Source organism: Canis lupus, chromosome 9 (assembly GCF_003254725.2).
Source record: "Canis lupus dingo isolate Sandy chromosome 9, ASM325472v2, whole genome shotgun sequence".
NCBI classification, from domain to species: Eukaryota; Metazoa; Chordata; class Mammalia; order Carnivora; family Canidae; genus Canis; species Canis lupus.
Genome location: NC_064251.1, coordinates 4,581,996 through 4,599,235, shown reverse-complemented (window position 1 = coordinate 4,599,235; position 17,240 = coordinate 4,581,996). Strand labels below are relative to the sequence as shown.

At 57.6% G+C, this 17,240-nt stretch overlaps 1 protein-coding gene across 2 annotated transcripts in view; it reads left to right on the top strand.

The window, feature by feature from the left end:
• MGAT5B (alpha-1,6-mannosylglycoprotein 6-beta-N-acetylglucosaminyltransferase B) overlaps nt 1-17,240 on the top strand; it is a 70,759-nt gene that overhangs the window by 37,244 nt on the left and 16,275 nt on the right. Inside the window, exons 9-12 of one of the 2 annotated variants that reach the window (XM_049113890.1) lie at nt 9,732-9,863; nt 11,273-11,406; nt 15,136-15,266; nt 15,624-15,723. In XM_049113890.1, the coding sequence (XP_048969847.1) occupies nt 9,732-9,863; nt 11,273-11,406; nt 15,136-15,266; nt 15,624-15,723 (497 nt within the window). The remainder of the gene's footprint in view (nt 1-9,731; nt 9,864-11,272; nt 11,407-15,135; nt 15,267-15,623; nt 15,724-17,240) is intronic. The other variant, XM_025468123.3, reaches the window with a different exon arrangement.

Here is a 17,240-nt window from a genome sequence, read left to right as displayed (position 1 = left end):
GCGATTCTCTGGGGGGAGAAGAAGAGAACACACAGGGAAGGCCTGGAATTTGGGTTCAGACCCGCCGAAGCAGAGGCGCCCGTGTGGAGGCTCCTGTGTGAGGGGCCGCGGCTCGGCAGGGCGATGGTGCATCGGCGGGTGGTGTCACTGAACGCAAGTGTGATTAAGCTGCCAAGCTACGGGAGGCCTGGGAGCAAAGCCTTACTGAATGGCAACAGCGAAAGGCCTGTTGGGGAAAGAGGTTCTGGCAGAGGAGACGGGAGTGGCCAGGAGGGCTTGGAGCCATGGGCACCCATGGAGAAGATGCCTCTAGAAGGAGGGTGTGGCCAGTGATGTCAGATGCTCACCAGAAGGAGACTGAAAATTGCCCAACAAGGCTGGCCACGTGAAAATCGTTGTTGACCCTAGAAAGACTCAGTTTGGTAGAGCTGTGGGGACACACGACAGAGATAGGTGGGCTGTAGGCCGAGGGGGAGGCTGCTGAGGTAGCAGCAAGTGTGAGGAGAAGCCTTGGCCTCTGCGGGGAGTGTGGCTGTGAGGGGAGCCCACTGTGAGGGGAGCAGAGGCCATGAGGGGAGCCCGCTGTGAGGGGAGCAGGGGCAGGCAACAGCGGAAACACGGGGAGGTGTGTGAGCTTCCGGGGCTGCCCAAACCAAGTACCACAAAGTCGGTTATTGTGTCAGGGTTGTGGAGGCCGGACGTCTGCCTCCTGCCTCGCTCCGCCCCTGGCTGGCCGCTACGGAGGGGAGGCCGGAGGGGAGGCCGTGAGGAGAACCTGCCCGAGCCCGCTCGCTCTCCTAGCCTGGTGCCGCGGTGGGCCTCAGCTCCTCGGTGGCCTCCCTCTCCTGTGCCTTGAGGCCGCCTTCCCCGCGTGTGCCTGGGCGCCAGCCGCTCTGACAGAGACACCCCCTCCTGGGTGCGGGCCCAACATAACGACCTCATCTTAGCCTCCTCCTCTGCAAAGACTTATTTCCAATAAGGTCACATTCCCGGGTCCTGGGGTTTGGACTTCCACGTTTCGGGGGAACACAGCTCACCCCATAGCAGGCGCGCTTGTTTACCTTCCAAGGCGGGAGAGCGTAGGCCTGTTTAAATGCTCTCCCGAAGGAGCCGGAAAAGGGAGCAGCTGAAGGCACAGGAGGGGGTAGCGTGGTGCTGGCGGCCCCAGAGGATGACTCCAGAGGACGACTCCAGAGGATGACCCCAGAGGACGACTCCAGAGGATGACCCCAGAGGATGACCCCAGAGGATGTCCCCAGAGGACGACCCTAGAGGACGACCCCAGAGGACAACCCCAGAGGACGACCCCAGAGGACGACCCCAGAGGATGACCCCAGAGGATGACCCCAGAGGACGACCCCAGAGGACGACCCCAGAGGACGACCCCAGAGGATGACCCCAGAGGACGACCCCAGAGGACGACCCCAGAGGACGACCCCAGAGAACGACCCCAGAGGATGACCCCAGAGGACGACCCCAGAGGACGACCCCAGAGGACGACCCCAGAGGACGACCCCAGAGGATGACCCCAGACGATGACCCCAGAGGATGACCCCAGGAAGGGAAGAGCACAGGCCGGGGCTGGGGCTGCCCAGGGCTGGGGCTGCCCAGGGTGGCGACTGTGAGGACAATGGACAAGACAGACACACCCCCGGCTCCGCCCGGATTTGTGATGTGCTATCCCTTGGGGGGAGGAAAGAAAAAATTTGAACCAAATATGGCAAAATGTTAAGACTTAACGAGGCTGGGAAGGAGGAACACAGGGTATTCATTATGTCATTACGTTATTTTCTATAATTTTCTGGATCCTTGAAACGCTGTATAACACATGAAGCACATGGATTAGAAAGAGGGAGGACGAGCCCACCTAGCAGGGGTGGCACTTAACGGACTCTTGTGAGCAGTGGTCGTTTCTCCCTGCTACACGTTCCAGCCACACATCCCAAGATGAGAGGCAAATGATTAATTTATGCTTTAAAAAAAAAAAAAAAGGTCCCTCTCCTCTCCTCTCCTCTCCTCTCCTCTCCTCTCCTCTCCTCTCCTCTCCTCTCCTCTCCTCTCCTCTCCTCTCCTCTCCTCTCCTCTCCTCTCCTCTCCTCTCCTCTCCTCTCCTCTCCTCTCCTCTCCTCTCCTCTCCTCTCTCCTTTTTCCCTTCTCCTTCCTTGGATTCCAAGGAGGTGGTTTTGTTTTGTTTTGTTTTGTTTTGTTTTGTTTTGTTTTGTTTTGTTTTGTTTTGTTTTCCAAGGAGGTGTTTGAATCTCCTGTGCCGTGGGATCCGGGTCTGCACCCCTGATCGCCCGGCAAGGTCGGGGACCTTGCTGGGGGCCCCGAGCTGCGCCGGCCCCTGCCTTCAGCCCCCCTTAGAGTCCAGGAGAGACATCTCCTCCCAGGCCACCCCTCGCCTCCCGCTCCATGCTGCTCTGAGCCCCCGGGGTGGGGATCTGTTTCTTGCAAGTGTCACCGAGCCTGGACATTGGCCCACAAACAGTACAGCACCGACCTGGTGGCCGGGGCACCTCTCCCGGCTCCGGCCTGGTCCACACCGGGCCCAGAGGGCTGTGGAGGAGACGTTTAAAGGAGGCCCAGGTGGGGTGGAGGACCTCGGGGAGTGAGGTCAGAAACGAGGCACAGGCTGCCTTCTGAAGCTCTGGAAGGAAGGGTAACAAGGCAGGATTTGGTCCTGGGAGGAAGCATGAGCGTGTCCTCAAGTCCTGGGGGCCACGGGTTCTCGCAAGGGGAGGACGGGTCCACTGTTCTCTCCCCACCAAGTACGGAGAAAAGGGAGATCTTGTCACATGGTGGCTGGAGAACAGGTAGGTGGACAGGGGACGGGCTTCCTGGAGCCCACGGCCCCCACAGAATGGGCAACACCCTGCTGCCCCGGCCTCAGAACCAGGCCAGGACTGGCTTGGAGCTTATTTAGTCCAGTGAAGCTGGCAGAAACCTAGGGTGGTACAGGTGCCCCCCGGGGCTGGCTGGTCGGTTCTCAAAGGCTTGTGGGACTGGATAGAATCGTGAGAGCCAGGGCTCCTGGGGGGCTCAGTGGTTGAGCATCTGCCTTGGGCTCAGGTCGTGATCCCGGGGCCCCAGGATCGAGTCCTGCATGGAGCTCCCTGCATGGAGCCTGCTTCTCCCTCTGCCTCTCTCTCTGTGGCTCTCATGAATAAATAAATAAATAAATAAATAAATAAATAAATAAATAAATAAATAAATAAATAAAGTCTTTAAAAAAAAAAAGAATCTTGAGAGCCCCAGGGGCATGAGAGTCACCTGAGAGCCTGGACACCTGCATCCTGACGCCCAGGCCGCAGCCCTGAGTGACAAGGCAGGACCTGGGCATCAGGAGCTGTCAGGGGTCTCGGTGATTGTGACGTGCACCGGGCCCGGAGCCACCTTCCTGCCAGCTTGAAAGCATAGCTTAGATGAGAAAAGCTGGCTTTGCGCTCAGCGTTCAGGGACATCCATTATGTAAACTGGGGCCTGTCTGCAAGGAAGGAGACGGAGCAGCAAAGGGATGTGTTCCTCCTCCTCTGACCACTTCCTCGCCTCGCTCGGAGCTGGAGGGAGTCTGTGGTTTCATGTAGCTCTCCTGGGAGCCACGGCCCTATTCTTAGCCTCAGTTTGCATAGTCGGAAGGAATGCTGGGGGGAAGTGTCGCCTTGGACCCTGGTCCCTGGTCCCTATGCAGGCTGCCCAGCGTGTGTGGGGGAGGCTGCTCCCTATACTTCCCTTTTAGAAACCTCCGGCCCCTGCTTTTTTTTGGCTTTTGACTAAGGAGCTTCTGGCGGTGTGGCCGCTCCAGAAAGCAAAAACACATTCTGGGCGAGAGAAGAAAATTCTGCAGGACAATAGAATTCCTTCCCTTCCCAAGCAGTTCCTTAGATGCCCAGTTAACTCTCTGGGGTCCTTTCTTTCGGCCCCCTTTGCTCTTGGGAAGAGGCGGTGGCCTGCTCCAGAAACAGGCCATGGGAGAGAGACGGGGCGGGCAATGCCCTAGTGCTCGGGAGACAGGTGCTGGCCGGGGTCAGAGGGATACCAGGCCCCCGGGGAGGCAGAAAGGCCCTGCGCTGCCCCAGCCAGTGTGCTCCCTGCGATGAGACGAGTCTAGGAAAAAAGTAAAAGTTCCCTGTGTGCACTGAGCACCTGGAGCCAAAGATCTCTGAGCACTTTGTGAGAATTCTTTTTAATTAGGTCCTTCCCACACAGCGAGGAGAGGGAGGGAGAGAGGATACTTTGTTCCGGAATTTGAGCCCTACCTGGAGAGATTATTTCCAGCCACAGACCAAAGGCACAGGGAGAAATCAAACCAGAGAATTTTTAGCCTGGAAGGGATGGTGGAGATCTGTCCGAGCTTCATATCAGGGGAGTGGAGGCGGACAGCAGAACAATCTGACGTCTGTGCAAGGCCACCCAGCAAGTTCGCCATGGAGCTCATGCCCAGGAGTGTTTTCATTGTGCCAGAACTCAGCATTAGGATTCCCAGAGGGATTCTTTCTTTCTTTCTTTTTCTTTCTTTCTTTCTTTTCTTTTTTCTTTTCTTTTCTTTTCTTTTTTTTTCTTTCCTTCCTTCCTTCCTTCCTTCCTTCCTTCCTTCCTTCCTTCCTTCCTTCCTTCCTTCCTTCCTTCCTTCCTTTCTTTCTTTCTTTCCTCTTTCTTTCTCTTAGAAAAAGAGAGAGAGCGGGGGAGGGACAGAGGGAGAGGGACCTCCAGCTGACTTCCCGCAGAGCACAGAGCCACCGTGCAGGGCTCGATCCCACGACCCTAAGATCATGACCTGAGCCAAAATCAAGAGTTGGATGTTCAACTGGCTGCACCATCTAAGCACCCTGAGGATTTTTTCCCCCCTAATTGACCATAGATCATTGTTTTCATTGTCTCCTTGTCCCATCTACGCATCCTACCTTTTGATCCTTTAGCTGAAAGTAAACCGAGTCTCCTCCCCTTCTCTGGATATTTGCTGTCCCTACATGATGGCCAGCTGGGAGTCCATGGGGTGCTAGAGAAGATGGGGACGCGGGCATGCCTAGGAGGCAGAGTACTGGGCATATATATCCCTGTGGGGCTGGGCACAGTTCACTGAGTGTGAACAGTTTGGCTTTTAAAAAAATTTATAGTAAAACACCCAAAACAAAATTTACTGTCCTAACCATTTTTAAGTGTGCGGTTCAGTGGTATTATGTGCATCCACTGGGTTATGCAACCATCACTGCCATCTGTCTCCAGGACTTTTTCATCATCCCAGGCTGAAACTCTGTCCCCGTTAAACACTAACTCTCCATTGCCCTCCCACCAGGGTGGCTTTTATGGGTGGATGAATTTGGGTTGGGTGTGGGGGCCCCAATTAGCCAGGCGAGCTGTAGAAAAGCACTGTTTCCCTAGGTCACCCCCTTCCCCCACCCCTTTCATCCTGGATTGAGACTCCCATTCAGATGGCCTGGGGACACTTAGAAATATACTCCAGCCACCAAATTTGGCGATTCCATGTAGACTCCCCATCCTTCCCACGCACTTGTACTGTAGCAGGCGGTGCTGAGTGGCCGTGTGTGAAGTCCCTGCGTGGGAAGCTGCTGTCTCTCCCTATAGACTGACACCCCACCCCACACCCCTGTGGTCCCGCCGGAGGTTCCACGATGTCTCCTCTGCCCCTGACACAGCCCTGGGCCAAGAATCCAAAGAGGAATGAGGGACTTGGCGTTGGAAATAAGCAGCCATCTGGACAGGGGCCTTTAGAGGAGTCAGCCGGGAAGGTGGGATTGTGCCGCCGAGCCTCCGAGGGCACCTTCGGCCAAAGGCTGTCGGGAGCCAGCATTCTTCAGCTCATGTCACCGCTCCGACCAACCACTTAGTGTAAAATTGCCCATAAAAGCGAGCTGACATTACAAGCCATGAAAGCACAGGCCCCTCCCCGCGCTGACCCTCTCCGCTGTCCTCCCGGCGGCCCCGAGGCCCTGTGACCAGAGTCATGAGCAGCTGCAGACGCTTCTCTCCAGTAAAGTCTTTTGGAATGGAAAAGCCTTGTGTTCTAGGGCTGGGGAGCCCCGGCAGCCCCTCATTAGCTCCTCCTGGGAGGGGGACCCGCAGGCTCGGGCGGGTTTCTTCCCTCTCCTTCCTGTGGGATGGCTCTGGCACTGGCAGGGCACGCGGGGCCAGTGCTGTCCCTGGCCCGAGGTGTCCCGGGAGCCTGCTCCCCTCCCCTCCGGAGAGCCGAGAGCCAAGACGCCCGTCAGCCTTGGGATTGTCTCTCTCTCTCCCCGGAGATGCTTTCCTTGGCCTCATTTTCAATCTTGAAGCCAATTCTTCCTAAGACGGTTCACCTGATTCATGGGTTTGTTTACTTGTCCCTGAACAGCAGGAGCTTGTTGGCCAGATCCTGTCCCAGCTCTGGGCTTCCAAAGAGGCCCTGTCCCTGTCCCCATGCCTCATGGGCCCCAGGGGGCGGGGGTGGGTATGGAGGTGACTCAGGACAGTGCAGGGCAGGGGTTGAAGCAGGCAGTGGGGGAGCACAGAGGCAGCACCTCTCTCTGTCCAGGGGTCCCAGGAAGGCTTCCTGGAGGAGGAGGCAAGGACCAGGAGGTGAGAAGTCTTCTGGGAGGGGTTAGAACCGGCTTTACATTGTGGAAAGATCTTTCTAGAAAGGAGTCAAGATTGAAGGGACACAGCAGAGAGGAAATTATCTCAAGACTCTCTCAAGGTGAGAGACGACAGGGCCTTAAGTGAGGGGGTCGTGCGTCCAGAAGTGATGACGAGAGGAAATGATAATCAGCGGGACTTGCACTCACCTTGCCTTAGTTGCTCCTACCGGGAACCCTGTGAGGGAGTCATTTTTATTGGTCTGTTGCTGGGGAGAAAAGTGAGACTCCGGGAGGCTTATGACTCCTCCCGGGCTTAGCAATGGAACTGGGCCTGGAGCCCACTCTGCTGGCAGCTGGGGCTCGGATTTCAGGGATGTCGCAGTGGTCCTACCATCCACTGTCATGCAGTCTGCCGCCTGGGGAGGCAGGAGAGCTGAGCGGGTGGGAGTGTGGGCTCTGGGTTCCAGTCCCGGCCCACAGCTTCCTGGCTGTGCAGTCCTCGGCCCACCGCTCAGCCTCTCTGTTTCCTAATCTGTAAAGAGAGGGAGCAAGATAAGAATGGGTCTGACCTCGCAGGGTTGTTGCCCGGATGAAAGGATTTAATGAATCGATAAACCATAAAGCCTACAGGATGGTTCCTGTGTTCAAGATTGTAGCCCCCTGACCCCCCCCACCCCAGGATGAAGGTGACATCATGTGCCTTAGAGCATCAGGGAGTCTTTCTCCCAGGGGAGAGCTGCGAGCTGCCCCGCTGGCCTCTTAGTGGTCCTGGGGTTTGGGGCAGAGGCCGGGGCTGTGAGCGGTGTTGAGGCAACAAAAGGAAGACCCCCCCGCCCCCCGTGACTTTGTTGGCATCACACGTGGCCACAGGGGGACACATTGCCTGGAAACCAACCAGAAATGCAACGTGGACAAAGCGTCCTGCAGAGCAGACCCACCTACAGTTCATACTTTCAGGATTGTTCATTAATTTTCCCAGGCCCCAATTCCACGTGGGAGAAGCATCCACCCCCTTCCCTGGCTTCTGCGAGGAAGGGACGGAGGCATCATCCCTTTATCCTTCCGTCCAAGGCTCTCCGGGGAGCACAGGGGAGTGAGGAGGGGTGACAGTGGCTGTCTAGGCCCGGAGCTGCTGTAGCCCAGAACGAAAGCTTCTTTGTGGGTCATTAGTCCTGCCGGAGGAGTTCTGGGGGTGAGAGAAAGCTTGTGCTTGAAAGGAAACAACAGGGATCCCTGGGTGGCTCAGCGGTTTAGTGCCTGCCTTCGGCCCAGGGCGTGATCCTGGAGTCCTGGGATCGAGTCCCACGTCAGGCTCCCCGTGTGGAGCCTGCTTCTCCCTCTGCCTGTGTCTCTGCCTCTCTCTCTCTTTCTCTCTGTCTCCCATGAATAAATAAATAAAATCTTTAAAAAAGAAAGGAAACAACAGGGATGTCCCACAGAGTGCAAAGGCAAAATCTGCTCTACACTTAAAAATACCACCAAATATTTCATGAGGTGTCCAGGCTGCCGGAGCCGTGATCCATGATGGTTCCAGCCCCCCAGGGTCTGTGCTCCTTCTCCTTTTGCTTTCTGGGTGTTTCCACGCACATGCAAAGCTTACAGAGCCTGCTCTCTGCCTTATAAGTCCTGGTTTTTAAGCATCGATCGCGTGGGGTGGTCCAGTGGGACGGAGGGGCCGCGTGGGAGCTGGACGCGTTGGGGAGGGAACCCTTGGCCCCTGTTCCGGATGTAGGTTAGAGACCTGGAGACGCTGGTCCTTAGGTTTTTGTGTTCTCCTCTTGGCGCTTAGCACCTGGCATGGGGCGGCTGGGTGAGGCTGGGGGCGCTGGCTAGTGGGGAGCAGGCACAGAGAAAGCCCCTCCCCTCTTGCCACCCTTCTCTGCAGGGCACAGCCGAGCCCTGATGCCCCGATCCCCACCACAGGTCACACACAGCCTCTCCTGACATCGTTCCATCATGGCCCTGTCATCTGGTTTCCCTAATTCATTGCAAAGGCGCTGCTTCTGGCAGTGGGCTCAGGGGACGGTGTAGGCACGGCCCCCTCCCCGGCTTCCGAAGGCGATGCGTGCAGCGTGGCTGGTACTTTTCCACCTGGCTTGCACAGGCTCTCGGAGCCGGAGATGTGACCCGGGGAGCTCATCCATCGCGGCCCTTCTCCACCGTTGAGCCAGTGACCTCGCTTGAGAGAGCTCCTCACCTACCTTGCTCGAGCCTGCTCTTCACACGGGTCCCTGAAGGGGCCCACGGGGAGGTCTCCCGGACCCCTCCCAGCGCAGGCATCTGGGCCACAAATCCGAGGGAGATGGGAATTCAGGGGAGGTGGGTGGCTGCTGCGGGCTCCCCAAAGAAAGGGGGGTTTTCTGCTCCCTGCCTGGCTCAGGGGCTCGGGTCAGACTTACTGAATGAGCGATGTAAGCGCCTCCCGCCACCCCATGGAGGAGGTCAGCCCAAGCCAGGGCTCCCGGGTGGTGGGCGCGGAGGGTCCCAGGCAAAGGAACTCGCACTGGCAGCCGTGGCCGTGTCCTCTGGGCTCCAGAGAGATGACCCAAAGGCCCTGGCCCTGGGTCACCAGAGGAACACTTTTGTGTGAATGCTCTGGCAGGCAGGGTGACCCCGTGGGACGGGGCTGGCAGCTCTGAGGGCCACGAGCTGGTCAGCAGAGCGGATTTATATCTTCCGAGGCAGGACTTTCTGCTCAAACACTGAAGCTGCGCTGAGAACCCTAGCGAGCATTTATGGCAATTTGCTAACCCTAGATAAAGGTGCCCCCTCTGGGTGGACACAGCCCTGCAGGGAGCGCATTTGTGCAAATTAGCAAAAGGTGCCTCTTCCCCCTGGCCGGTAGCCCAGGCAGGGGGCACAGCTTGGCAAGTGAGCCCAGGCTGGGTGTCAGTCCTACTTCCTCTCATTGGAATCTCTTGTGCAGTGAAAAACCTGTGCAACTGGACATGGCCACCCTGTTCACTTTGTTTTCAAGTCTGCCAGCACTCATGTGCCAACCTCACCGTCCTTTACAGTGCCCCGTCCCCCGTGTTTATCCTGGGCTGTAAGAACTGGGGTGGCTCCAGGGGCCCTAGACGCAGGGCTGGTTGGGCAGGTGGATTTCTGCTGCCCCTGGGTCCCTCCTGGGGCTCAGACTCTGAAGGGCTCTTCTCTCAGTAACTTAGGGGTGCCGCCAGGCCGGGGGAACTGCCCGCTCACCATGCCCCTGCCTTTCGACCTCATCTACACCGACTACCACGGCCTACAGCAGATGAAGCAGCACATGGGACTGTCCTTCAAGAAGTACCGGTAAGGGGGTGCGGGCGGGCGGGTGGGGGTGGTGCCGGCACGTGGCAGCCCCACCCCGTGCCCCGTAGAAGGCCTCCCCTCCTGCCCTGCCGGCTGGTCCCCAGGGTGGGGGCACCACCCTGCCCCAGGTTCTGCAGTGGGTGGGGGGAGGCTCACCCTGCCTCTGTTTCCCCTCCCCTATTACTGTCTTCAGGGTGGGGGTCTCTTTAATGCCCCTCTGCTGCAGGGTAGACCGGGGTGGGGCTCACAGGTGACCTGGAAGGGGCTGGGGTGGGGGGAGGTGCGCAGGGGAATTGCCGGGAGCAGTGGAAGGGATGGGACACTGCTTGGGGCCGTGACCCCGGCTTGTGGGGGCTCAGCACCCCCTATCCTCCCCCCCTCCATGCCCCAGGGTTTGGAGGAAGGCCAGTGCCATCTCTCCCCGTCTCTGCAGCCAGCAGGATACGGGGTTTAATTTAGCACAGAGAGCCCTGCTATTTATTACATTTGCTCCGGTCCCGTTGACTATCCCACATGATTTTATTAGGGGAAAAAAAAGTGACAGGCGGTGTTATTGCTTTTATTATTAATGCGTGTTCTTCATGCACTCGTTGCCTCCGCCTCCCACCCCGTGCCCCTTCTCTGGGGGAATAGTGCCGACCTCAGCAGTCTGTGGACAATTCCGGGTCACCGGGAAGGATGTGGGGCGAGGAGGGAGCTCCTTGGGGTGGGGGGAGTGGGGCGTCTGAGTCTCAGCCGTTTCCTTCGGGTGCCCACGCCCGAGGCTGGGATGTACGGACCGAGGGGGAGGTTTGGCAGCTGTGACAGCGCCTCTGCCCAGCCGGGAGGTGCGTGTGAAGTGGCCAAGCTTGCGTTGCCGAGGAGGCTTCAGAGCACCACCTTCCCAAGGGTGGGCTCGTGGCCGGGGCTGGTCGGTCCCCCAGGGCCCTGCCCCTCTGCATCGCGGCCCAGATAGGCCCGGGGCGTCCTGGGGGTGTCGGGCTCCTGGGCAGGGGGGCTGTGAACTCAAATGACTGCTGCTGCCTGCTTGGGAAAGTGCAGATCCTGCAGGTGACCCCCGGGGCAGAGGGGAAGGACCCCCACTCCAGGCAGTGCTCCCTCCTAGGTGCCTTGGGGCAGCCGTAATAACTAACCGATTCTGAGCCTTGGTCTGCAGTTCAGGCGTAGCCCTACAACCCCGAGATGGTTGGGCTGTTACCCTCACTTGACAGGTGGTGGAGCTGACCCAGAGAGGTTAAGGCACCTGCCTGTGGTCACACAGCTCGGTGATGGCTGAGCCCAAGCTCCGACCACACATCCCAGTACCCAGCTGGTTACAGCGCCCACCCTGGGGGGACCCCAGCCTGGGGAGACACGGAGGGTTGCTGACCCTGGTTCCTGGTACCCCCTCACCCCGGGGCGGGGAGCAGGTGCCGAATCCGAGTCATTGACACCTTCGGGACAGAGCCTGCGTACAACCACGAGGAGTACGCCACGCTGCACGGCTACCGGACCAACTGGGGTTATTGGAACCTCAACCCCAAGCAGTTCATGACCATGTTCCGTGAGTGTCCCGGCCGCAGGGGCAGGTGGGGCCTCCTCGGGGTTCTCGGGGTGGGGGGGCATGGGAGGAAGCAGGGTCTGGTTCCTGCCTGGCTCTCCTCCCCCGGCAGGTGTGGGAGTGGGGCCGACCGGGCATCTGCTTGTTCCCGGAAAGCCTCATTCGCCCTTCAGCAAGTGTGTGAGCCGGAGAGGAAGTCTCTTGGGGTGTCTGGGGAGCAGGAAGCGTGGAGGGAGCCGCCCGGGTGGGGGCTTCCAGCCTGGCTTCCCAGAAATCCGGTGACCTTTCCAACACGGAGGATGTGGCCTTTGCCTCCAAAATCACACACCGCTCTCTGAGAGCTGCTGAGCACATGTTCCAGAACAAAGGGGATTTGGTGGCCTTGTAGAGAGTGGCCTGAAGTACACTGGAGAGCTTTAGGGGGTGACAAAGGGGCAGGACGGGCAGGCTCCTCCAAGCGGGGGGCGGGGGCAGATGGAGTGGAGACAGATGTGGAAAGCGCTGGAAGGTTCTGGAAATACAAGAGCTCCAGCAGGCTCCAACATGGGAGAGACTGGGAAGTGAGGCTGGGGGCCCCCGTGGAAACCCTCCGATGGTGGACGTCAGGCAAGGAACGCGGTTAGAGCCGAGCCTCAGCTATTTTTAATGAGTCTCTAAAATATATACACACGCCGACCTGCCCCTTACGTGCAGCGTGGTGAAAATAACTTAATCCTTTTTCACGACGACAACGGGTCGTTTCTCTCCAAGCCTGCCCTTTGGGGACAGCAGAGGTGTGCGGAGCCGTGTGCCCTTGCTAAGTGGCCCCTTCTCCTGTCACTGATGTGGTGCTTTTTCTCCTCGTTTGGGAGGCTATCAGCTGTCACATTTAATTGTCGTCAGTGTATCTGCCTCCAGCAGCGTCTTGCACATCTAATTTGTGGCTCTTTGAAGGCTCTGGGTCAGAAAGCCAGCTAAGCACCTTTGTTGGGATGCATCTAAATTAAGAGCAAACTGACTAAGGTCCCAAGGAACTTGCTCAGAAGTAAAGTATCCAGTCTTTATTTAGCCTGTCAAATTAATGCACCTCTTTGGGATGCTTAGGGCCCTTTTTTTTTTTTTTTTTAATCTTACTCGGCAGGTTCTAGGACATCCTAGAGGCAGATGCAATTTCTGGACACATAAGTAATGGCTTGATTGGATCCCAGAAGCGTAGGGGAGCAGGGGTGGGGAGCGGGCAGGTTCCTTGGAGCCCAGAGGAGGGAATGGAGGCCCAGAGGACCCAGGTCACCTGGCTGTCTGGGCATCCGACTCTGGAGGGAGGGCAGGTGCGGGTAGCGGTGGGGAGGCTCCAGGCTGCGGAATCAGCGTGTGTGATAGCAGGGAGCAGAGGCGGGTGCAGAGCTGGGGCGGTTAGCTCAGTCAGAAGGGAGGCATCGGGATGTGAGGCTGGTAAGAGGGACATGGAGGATCTGGGGGCACAGGGTGTGGTCTTCCGGCACCGCTTCCTGAATTTACGCCAAATATCGTGATTCAAGGATCACTGTAGATTCTTGAGGTAGGGAATGTCATGCAGAAAGAGTTTGTCTGTTTAAAGATTCTGTTTATTTATTTGAGAGGCAGGGGGAGGAGCAGAGGGAGGGGGACAAGCAGACTCCATGCTGAGCCTGGTGCGGGGCTCGAGCCCACGACCCCAAGATCACGACTCGAGCCTTTTAAATCCACTTCTATTAAACCGTATGTTGCAGTATATTAGAGTTATTTGCTTTTACATTTATTACTCCCCGAAAGATTATGAACCACTCAAAAAGGGGGCCACTGATTGATTTATCTTTATCTCCCTGGAGCCCGTCAGGGTCCTCAGTAAATGTTAATTGGTTGAATAAATTAAAGAAATTTAAAAGCAAAGAAAGGAAGAGAGAGGCTTGCAGGTTTTAATGATATACCAAGTCCAGGAGGGAATTCACGAGCAGACCTGTTTCCCGGTCTAGCCAGGTGTTTCCCCACTCCGTGAGCTAAGTGGGAGGGTGAGGCCTGGAGAGGCGGGTGAGGGAGGGTCTGGTCTGCCCTCCAGGGCCACTCCCCAGCCTGAGCCTCCTGAAACAGGGGAGCTGCACACACCCTGACCATCGCAGAAGTAACTCCAGGCCTCCGGGCCCCTCCTTTTGTTCCAGATGCTCTGGAAGAAAGATCATTTTGTTCTGCAGTCAGCAAAGGCCCGTCCTTATGGTTGGACTTTCAGACCCGAGAATCCCAAGAGCTTTCTGGGGCACTTGGGCAGGAAACCTTCACTTCCCCTGCGATGCTCCCCAGGGGTTGATGACCTTTTGTGGGTAGAAATACTATGTTAACTCTGTACGTTTGATCGAAGCATATACACCTGGATTTTAGAAGTGCTAAAATGTGAAAACGTGCATCTGAAATGAAGAAATAGGGTGCTTGGCATCAGGGCTGTTCCGGGAATTCAAGGACATGTGGCCTCCGCCAGCCTCCTTGCTGTAGTCTCCCAACCCGGGAGGGCGGAGCAGGCTTCACTGGGTTCCGCACACATTCAGCTCAAGGTCCTGCACACAGAGGGGAGGGACCCCGTGCCTTGCAAACCTCCGGCAGGTGTATGGTGGCAGACAGAGCTCGTTAGCACGGCCAGGGAACAGGAGGATGAGCTGAAACGCATTCCCTGCCCCTGGTGCCCCAGGTTCTGGGGACAAGTGAGCAGGTCAGAGTGGGGGCCACACTGAAGCAAGACAGATCCATGGGGTGGAGCCACAAAGGGAGGGCCCTGGCTCTGTGTGGAGTATTTTCTCATCCAAGCAGAGGGCGGAGGGCGCTCCCGGCAGAGGGGACAGCAGGTGTGTCCACATGCTCAGGAGCCAGGACGCCGGGCGTGCCCAGGTGCTGAGGCCCTGCAAGGGAGCAGATCAGAGGCCCTTGTGCGGCTTATATTCTGACACCAATAAATGATCAATTAAATACACAGCATCGCATCTGATCAGAGAGTGCAGGGTAAGGGACAGAGAGTGACCAGGGCCGGGGAGGACCTCTCGGCAGGACCCTGTGAGCAAAGCCTGGACGGAGAGAGGGAGTGCACCTGCCAGGGTCGCAGGAGGTAGTAAGAGAAGCTGCCAAAATGGGGGTTGGGGCAGATCCTGTAGACGGTTGTAGGGACTTGGGCTTCAGGGCCCCTGAAGGGTTTTGGGCAGAGGGACCTGGTCGGATGTTAGTTTGGAAGGATTGCTCTGGAGAAAAGGCGCTGCCACGAGAAAGGCAGAAATGGGGGCGGCCGCAGGTCACAGTGGCCCAGGACAGAAAGGATGGTACCCGGGCCAGGGCGGCTGTGATGGAGGCCAGGCGGGAAGTCCCTCTGGGGTACCAGGCTCTGAGGATGGGTGTCGGCAGTGAGAGAAAAGGGGAGCAGCCAAGCTTGGGCCCCAAGCCAACTGAGGGGGGAGGACCAGCGCAGGGCCCTGACCGTGCCTGCCTGCAAACGAGCAAGGGGGTCTACCAGGTGACCTTGTGGCTTTCCCGCTGCTCAGGCTTTTGGGACCATCTCTGGGAGAAGGAGCTGCCCGGGGCGGGGACACACACTGATGGGTGCTCTCCCTCCTCCTCCACCAGACCCCTTTGCCTTCCAAGTCCCCTGTCCCCATCCCTGTCACATGCCCCCCCCCCCGCCATGGGGCAGGTCCAGGTAGACCCGGGGTGTGTCCTTGGCTGTGTGGCGGCCCCCGTCCTGACCCCGTGGTCTGGCTGCAGCTCACACCCCGGACAACTCCTTCATGGGTTTCGTGTCCGAGGAGCTCAACGAGACAGAGAAGCAGCTCATCAGAGGCGGCAAGGCCAGCAACATGGCCGTGGTGTACGGCAAGGAGGCGAGCATCTGGAAGGTGAGTGCACCCCCGGGGACCCCCACCTCCAGGATCTGGCTCTGTCTACCACCCCCAGCTCTGGATGCAGAAATGTCCCCCGCTGATGGGTCAGAAAAGAGAGGTCCCTAACTGCCAGTGAAAATACCCAGCCTGGGGGCTGCACACCTGCCCCCCTCGGCTCCCCTGCTCTGCAACAAACCCAGATGTGCTTTATCGAGGACTGTGGCCTAACCCCCCTCCCTCCCTGGGAACATATCAATGGGCAGTGGGCACTGTAAGCCTGGGAAGAGGGGCTTAGGCTAGCCTTGGGGCCTCTGAGGGGTGGGGGGCAGTGCAGAAAGCAGGAGAGGCTAAGGATTGGAACCCCCTCTTCAGGGAGAAGCGGTCCCCGTGCGGGAGGTTGTGTGCTCACTGCTCACTGACCTGTTCTCTCTTCTCTTTCCTCTGTGCCCTCCTGGCAACGAGGCAGCTCCAGGTATGGTGCCTGCTTGCCACACTCTCCTCCCGCTGCCCTCTGCTCTCAGTAGGGGGTCCCCTGACCCTGCGGGGTGCGGGGAGGGGGGGAGGGATGGGAGGTCATTCTCTTCTCGAGTGATGGGCAAGGAGCAGGCTGCCAGGGAGCCTGAGGCGCTGGGGAGGGGGTGGCACACACTGCATCTGCTTTTACCAGAAGACACCGCTGAAGAGCTGCCCCAAGGCACTGGGCGGTTATGAATCCGGGAGGGAAAGGCTTCATCTGGAGCTCAGGCGCCTCAGTGGTAGGTGGGAGCACCGCTGCTCTGCGGGAGCCCTCCAAGAAACTGCTCCCCCAAAAAGACATCATTGCTCTGGTCTTTGCGACTGGAGGGGGTCAGAGGTGGCCAAATGGAGAGGATGAGGGATGAGGGGAGCATCCCGGGACCGATGCAGCCCAGAGTTCAGGGGACCAGGTGGCAGAGAAGCGGAGGAGGCCGGATGTGCGAGGTCCTCACGGGAGCAGCCGCGGGGGTCAGGGCGAGCATTTGGGGGAATTTCGTGCCACGGGGGCCTGTCTTACTCTGGGTCCCCGGAAAGCGGGCCTTGAGGTTCAGGCCTGGGTGCTGCTTTATGTTATCCTGGGGTCTAGGGGGGAGGAATGGGGGACAGGAGAGAGGCCAACAGGGCAGTCCCACACTTGCCGCTGGAGGAAACAGGCCAGACATCGGAAGGGCCGACTTGGGGGGCCTTTCAGTCGGCAGGTTGCAGCCTGCAGATAAATAGTGAAATGAGCTCAGAGCTCTGCGTCTTTTTCTCCTCGGCTTTCCTGAGGTATAGTTGGCAGGGAAAATTGTGTATCTTTAAGGTGTATGACATGATGGCTCCATATACATATATGTATATTGTGAAATGATCCTTTCTTCTCACCATGATCAAGCTACCAAACACCATCGCCTCACATAGTCATCTGTGTGCGCGTGTGCACATATGTGGTGAGAACACCGAAGACCTAATAATGTTCTCTCGGCAAATTTCAAGTGTACGATACAGTAGGATTAACCATAGTTACCGTGCTGTCCATGAGATCCCTGAGCATGCTCTTCATGCGCCTGAAAGTTTGTCCCTTTGACCAGCCTCTCCCCATTTCTGCACCCCCAGCCCCTGGCGACCACCGCTCTACTGTTTCTGTGAGTTCCACTCTTTTAGATCCCACGTGTAAGTGGGACCATGCCGTATTTATCTTTTTCTAAATCAGAGAGTCCCAGTTAGCCTTTGAACTGAAATAGAATATCAGAAGGAATATCAGAAGACCTTATGTGTATTAAGGGTAAATACTGTTTTAAGATTTTATTTTTCTTAGGGAATCTCTACAACCCAACGTGGGGCTTGCACTCACAGTCCCCGAGATCAAGAGTTGCACGCTCCACCAGCTGAGCCAGCCAGGTGCCCCAAGAGTAAATATTGTTTTGTGAAACTGGAAGTTTACATATATGCATGTGTGCATACACACATGCCTACGTACAGGCACACACATAC